The sequence below is a fragment of the Monopterus albus genome, unplaced genomic scaffold (genome assembly GCF_001952655.1).
Source record: "Monopterus albus unplaced genomic scaffold, M_albus_1.0 scaffold92.1, whole genome shotgun sequence".
NCBI classification, from domain to species: domain Eukaryota; kingdom Metazoa; phylum Chordata; class Actinopteri; order Synbranchiformes; family Synbranchidae; genus Monopterus; species Monopterus albus.
The window spans coordinates 808,750-815,369 of record NW_018127972.1 but is presented as its reverse complement, the minus strand read 5'-3'; the positions used below and the strand labels follow the sequence as shown (position 1 = coordinate 815,369).

At 42.9% G+C, this 6,620-nt stretch overlaps 1 protein-coding gene across 1 annotated transcript in view; it reads right to left on the bottom strand.

Annotated features, from left to right (window-relative positions):
- Positions 1-6,620, bottom strand: part of csnk1da (casein kinase 1, delta a) — a 22,763-nt gene that overhangs the window by 3,286 nt on the left and 12,857 nt on the right. The window contains exons 4-9 of the mRNA XM_020608346.1: positions 4,739-4,887; positions 4,050-4,278; positions 3,790-3,960; positions 3,456-3,604; positions 2,738-2,906; positions 1,647-1,759 (exon numbers count right to left, since the gene is read on the bottom strand). Of these exons, the coding sequence (XP_020464002.1) occupies positions 1,647-1,759; positions 2,738-2,906; positions 3,456-3,604; positions 3,790-3,960; positions 4,050-4,278; positions 4,739-4,887 (980 nt within the window). The remainder of the gene's footprint in view (positions 1-1,646; positions 1,760-2,737; positions 2,907-3,455; positions 3,605-3,789; positions 3,961-4,049; positions 4,279-4,738; positions 4,888-6,620) is intronic.

Genomic DNA, 6,620 nt, shown 5'->3' with positions numbered 1-6,620 from the left:
CACCACACAGCTGGTCAAGAAGGCCCAATGGCGGCTGTACTTCCTGAGGAGGCTGAGGAGGTTTGCATGTCGCCTAGAATCTTCAGCAACTTCTACAGCTGCATCATTGAGAGCATCTTGACCAGCTGCATCACTGTCTGGTATGGAAACACTACTGCTATGGACCTCAATCGCCTGCAGAGAGTGGTCAAGACTGCGGAGAAGATCACCAGGACTCCACTGCCCTCTCTGCAGAGCATTTACAACCGCAGGGTGCGTAGGAAAGCTGCCTCCATTCTCAAGGACCCCACCCACTCCCAGCACAGACTGTTCATACCCCTGCCCTCCGGTCGGAGGCTCAGAGATGTGAAATGCAGGACCACTAGACTCAAAAACACTTTCTTTTCCCTCTGCCATCAGACTCTAAACAGCTGACTCAGGATATACCTCATGTAATTCCATCAGTACTGTTTGCATACTCATCTTACACATGCATAATGGCACACTCACTGCTGAATATTTGCATCCCATGGCTCCCACATAGTATATATTCTCTCTGCATTACATTGTGTTCTTGTTGTATTTTTATTTGCTTCCTTCACTTGCTGCTTTAAAGTGCCTTCATTTTGTGATTTTACTGCCTATTTAGATTTGTGTTATTGCTCATCTACTTTATATTTCACTTGTATTATGTAGCATTCATGTGGACAGCAAAGTAAGAATTTCATTGAACAGGGAAACATGTTTCCTAACTGTGCATATGACAAATAAACCCTTTGCCATGCTGCTAACATAGCCTAATCTACATTAGCACCTATTTCTACCACCAGTGTGTCGGCATTAAACACTGTTTAAAATAAAAAACACAGTTTAACATCCAATAGCCTAACTAACAAAAACACATGGTGTGTCATTATGGTGTGTTTGTAACTATGGCCCAAATTTGACAGTGAATTTCAGTCGATGCACATGCTAATATGGCAAACAAAAGTCTTCTTCACAGGCGTCCACATCACGATCATCCTGTGATTGGTCAAGGCAATGCCTTTGCTGGATGATGTCATGTCACATGTGGTAAAAGTTGAACCACATCCAACTTTTTTTGCACCACAGGGCTGCGTCATTTTGCTGGAGCCCCCTGCAGTGCTGGTGCTGGCTACAGGGAACACAACCCTCCATAGAAATGAATTGGGAGAGCTGCGTTTTTTTTTTTTTTCCACACCTTTGAAACTCAGTCTGAATGTGACCTTAGGCCTATGGATTACCCTGAGTAACTGGAACAGTATTAGGGACTTAAGGGGAAATCAAGCTTTGTGCATACCCTTGTGTGCATGCAGACACAAACAAGAGGCGTGCACAAGCTCCTATTCATACATCAAATTGAGGGTCTCCCCCTCCCTCCCTTCTGTCCATGTATGCCGTTTCCAAATATTGCGGCACATGCACAATTGGGGTTTTTGCTGTGTGGACTGTCAGAGCAGACAAACTTTTGGTTCAAACATACTTAGTAATTAAAGATGATTCTGATGATGTGTCAATCTGGTTAGACCACTGAGCACACATTATTCTATCCGTCCAGTAGCTATATGTGCTTATCCTACAAATTATTTTACAACATTTAGTTCAAAGCAAACTCAAATGACTCCATGCTGTGTATGCGTATTTACCTGTGAGGCGGACATGCGGGATGCGTCCTGGCGTCCTGTCAGGTCCGAGGATGAGATGTTCACAGGTGCTCCACGATGAAGACGCATGCTTACTTTCCTCTCTTTCTCCACACCTGAAGAACAAAGAATAACTGTTTAATTATCACAGTCGGAGAGTGGAGAAGCCAAGACTGTAGTGTTTTACTAACTCTGCTTTTATGTCTAAACTATCAGTCAGGCTAAAAAAAGACTGGCAGCTGTCAATGAACACTGAGATGTGACTATAGTAGGGCTCTACAATAAATCGTTTTGTGAGTGTGATTTAGATCCCTGTGCAATCTCAGACTCACGCGACAATGATTCTGCCATGTTTGCATTAGCAGGGAGATCACTTGCATCAAACCAAATGCTCCCTTTTCCTCGCTAAGCTGTGTTAACCAATAGCAGGAAATGTGTTACAACACATGACAAGCTGGAGGAGGGAAGAGAGGACTGATCCAAAAACAAATCTGATATGTTTGGCACAGTCACAGATATTCTGTGCCCTCTTATAACTATTTTTCAAACATTGCGCTGCCTGCCTTGTACACCTAGTGCCGAATAGCAGTTGAGGCAGAAATAAATCACTTTGTGGTTATTAATTAATGCAGTTTAGTGAGGAAAAGGGAACGCTTGGTTTGACGCAAGGGATTTCACACTAATTGAAACACAGCAGAATCATTGTCACATGAGACTATGATTGCACAGGGATCTAAATCATGCTAACAAAATGATTTATCATGCAGCCCTACACTGTAGTAAAGTAAATTAACCGAATTTTTATCAGAAAAAAATATATTTGTACAAACAGATGAAGAGCTTTAAAGAGACAATAAACTGATTGAAATATCAGTGGTTGTGAATAAAATGGAAATCAAACTGGAAAACTAGAAATTTATTCAGCAAGTTATATGAAAAAGTCTTGTGACACACCGAACATCCGTGTAAAGTCAGAATTAATCAAACAGGCATCAGCTGAAAATAAATGTAAACAAGACACACTTGAAAAAATGACTTTTGCATCAAGTACCACTTTACCATTTCCTGTAAAAAGTGTGTGTGCATGTGCTGACCTGGGTGTGCTGCTGGGTTGAGTGGGGAAGGGGCTGCCACTTCCTGAGCCACCCTGGCTCTACCTGAGGCTGAGGGCATGCCCCTGGCCCCGGGGTTCCTACTGTGCCTCAGCCGCTCCTCCCGCTCTCGGCGCTCCCTCTCTGCATCCTCCACAGCTCTGTTTGCACCCTGAAATGCACACCAAAGAGGTGAAGATGTCACATGCCTCCATAGAGTTTGAAACAAAAGATTTTGAAATTTAGTCTCCGTTCTATTTTCCAATATTTGAACGATTCTTTGTTGTTGGTCAGACTGGTTTGGCTGAAACATATATTCCTGGCTTTACTGGGCAGTTAACCTTGTACATAAAGTACCTCTTTTTTTTGGCTTCAAATATGTACAGAACATTTCAATAAATATGAAACAAAAATGAGCAGAGGCAGTGTGTTTATCATTTACTGTAAATACACAAAGAGAAATACTGTATCTGATGATCACATCTCATGCAACTGAAAGAAAAGTCTAAGAAATGGACTACTGAGTTTGAGATCTGCTTGTCACACAACAGGTTTAGAGTTGTGTTAATGTCAGAAAAAAATACTGTTGTTCCAGCTGCAAACTTCAAGTGTGCATTATTCAGCTGTTGTTGCAAAGGGCCCTCTGAAACTGTAACCAAAGGAAGAAACAAAAATCCTGTCAGAGTGAAATAAATCCCCTCAGTGTGGAAATATAACTTACAAATTTGAGCATGTTCCAGTCGAAGACATAGTCGTAGGAGAAGCCCTGTCTGTGGAAGAGGTTCCTGAACAGCTGGCGGAGATACGAGTAGTCGGGTTTGTCGTCGAACCGCAGCGAGCGGCAAAAGTTCAAGTAGGTGGCAAACTCCGCTGCAGAGATGAAGAGGATGAGAATTTTCACAGACAGATATTACTCCTCACGCCTCCAAAAAATTAAGCACTGAAGAACTTTGAGCAGGGGCTTTAGCACAAGAATATTTATGGTTTGGATCAATGTTAATATAAGGAATCCTACACATAATTCATAAAAGATGAGAGGCAAGAGTCAAACATACATGGATAGCCTTTGCAGAGGACCTCAATGGGCGTGGACATTTTCTTCTCACTTATGCGTTCGTACTTCTGCCTCTTGGTAGCGGCTTTGAGGCCTTGCCAGGGCAGAGAACCCAGGTTGAAGTACATGAGAACATATCCCAGCGACTCCAGATCGTCCCGTCTGGACTGTTCTGTAGGCAGAGAGGGAGGAGATCAGCAGCTCAGAAGGGTATGATTTATTCTTTCATGGCATAAGTCAGTGATTTTTTTATACTCTTACCAATGCCTAGATGTGTGTTTATGGAGGCATAGCGGGCTGTGCCGGTCAGGTTTTTGTTCTCACGATAGGGGATGTGCTGGTGTGTGCGGGCATCGCGGTACTTCTTGGCCAGGCCGAAGTCGATGATGTAGACCAAGTTGCCCTTCTTACCCAGCCCCATCAGAAAGTTGTCTGGCTTCACATCTCTGTGGATGAAATTCTTGGAGTGGATGTATTCAATACGGCTGATCTAGATGGAAAGAGCAAAAGAGAACTTGATGTCGGCTTTAACAGGCAAACATGGTGGAAGAGAGACAGATGCAAGTCCCAGAAAGCTGTAGTTAAAAAAAAAAACAGAACTAAAAGTACATGTCAGAGTTCAACTTCAGTTTTTGTACAGATTAAACAAGAAATGGTGCTATCAGACAGATTTTGTTACCTCTAGACAGAGGCTTTTTATGCTAATCTTAGCTAACCAGCTGCTGGTAGGAGCCTTATAGCCAGATCTAAAGACAAACACACTAACATTTGTAGGACACTATTCTAACAATAACAATAGCACCCTGAGGTTAAAATACAGCAAAACAACCATAATAAAACAAACAAACAAACCACAAATCAAATTAGGAACTAACAGACCCTATGGCTAGCAGCTTCCTGTGTGAACCAACCCTCCACCTTCCCCTTTTCTCTTCCTGTCAGTTGCTCACCATCTGGTCAGCCAGCAGCAGCACCGTCTTGAGGCTGAACTTCCGAGAGCAGAAGTTAAACAGATCCTCCAGGCTGGGCCCCAGCAGCTCCATCACCATCACATTGTAGTCGCCCTCTGCGCCACACCACTTTATTGTCGGAATACCCACTAGAGGACAGGAGAAAGCAGAAAACAGGGAAAGGGCTACATTTACAACTTTGTTTATTTAGTCTATAATAAAAAGGGTCTTAAATTTTACAGATGTTCAGCTGACAGGGTTTTTCATAAATACACAGTGATCATAAACTGTGGCTGCTGTGTTTCTTCACTTCCAGCAAACTGTTTTTCCTGTGCGTCTGCTGACTCACGACAGAAATGAAAATGTCTTCACTCCCTCAAGCACTAAATCAGGCAATACCAGGCCTTTCCAAAAATATAAATTGCATGAAATAGGCGGACAACATTGCTCTATATTTATCGCAGGCCGCTGAATCGAAATCGAATCGAGGCATATTTTTAAGTGGCAGCATGTGCTTTAGGACAGACCTTATGATCATACACTTCCATCATATGAGAAGCGCTTAGATGCTGCTCACTGCTAACTGACTGAGGAGAACTTTTCAGCTCTCTGACATCACATCTCAACATTCATTGCACTTGTTATTTTTAGGGATATGAACACATTCTTACAATTTGACACATTTAGGGACCAAAATTTCTCTGTCTCATATACACAGTGCTTGACACAATTTTGAAATGATTGTCAGATACAGTGTAATGCTACTGTAGAGAATAAACCTGCTAAAATCAAAGCCTTGAACATAAACGCACACTTACCCCCCCCCCACCCCCATGGAGTGTTAATGCAGAGTCCAGCTGGTTTGGTAGTAGCTGGTAACTGACTGATGTTGCCAGGGCGAAGAGGCCATCTGGCATTTCCTTGCGCAGGAAACAAAATGCTGCTACTCAGCACTTGCACACACATACCCTCTGCATCAGCTATTTATATACATACAAACATAAATACACCCAACACTTTGGGTTAGCCACCATGTCCTAATAAATCCTACCATGCTGAAACAAAAATATACAGTGGGTACAGAAAGTATTCAGACCCCCTTAAATTTTTCACTTTGTTATATTGCAGCCATATGCTAAAATCATTTAAGTTCATTTTTTCCCTCATTAATGTACACACAGCACCCCATATTGACAGAAAAACACAGAATGTTTGACATTTTTGCAGATTTATTAAGAAAGAAAAACTGAAATATCACATGGTCATAAGTATTCAGACCCTTTGCTGTGACACTCATATATTTAACTTAGGTGCTGTCCATTTCTTCTGATCATCCCTGAGATGGTTCTACACCTTCATTTGAGTCCAGCTGTGTTTGATTATACTGATTGGACGTGATTAGAAAAGCCACACACCTGTCTATATAAGACCCTACAGCTCACACTGCATGTCAGAGCAAATGAGAATCATGAGGTCAAAGGAACTGCCTGAAGAGCTCACAGACAGAATTGTGGCAAGGCACAGATCTGGCCAAGGTTACAAAAAAAAATTCTGCTGCACTTAAGGTTCCTAAGAGCACAGTGGCCTCCATAATCCTTAAATGGAAGACGTTGGGGACGACCAGAACCCTTCCTAGAGCTGGCCGTCCGGCCAAACTGAGCTATCGGGGGAGAAGAGCCTTGGTGAGAGAAGTACAGAAGAACCCAAAGATGACTGTGGCTGAGCTCCAGAGATGCAGTCGGGAGATGGGAGAAAGTTGTAGAAAGTCAACCATCACTGCAGCCCTCCACCAGTCGGGGCTTTAGGGCAGAGTGCCCCGACGGAAGCCTCTCCTCAGTGCAAGACACATGAAAGCCCACATGGAGTTTGCTAAAAAAACACC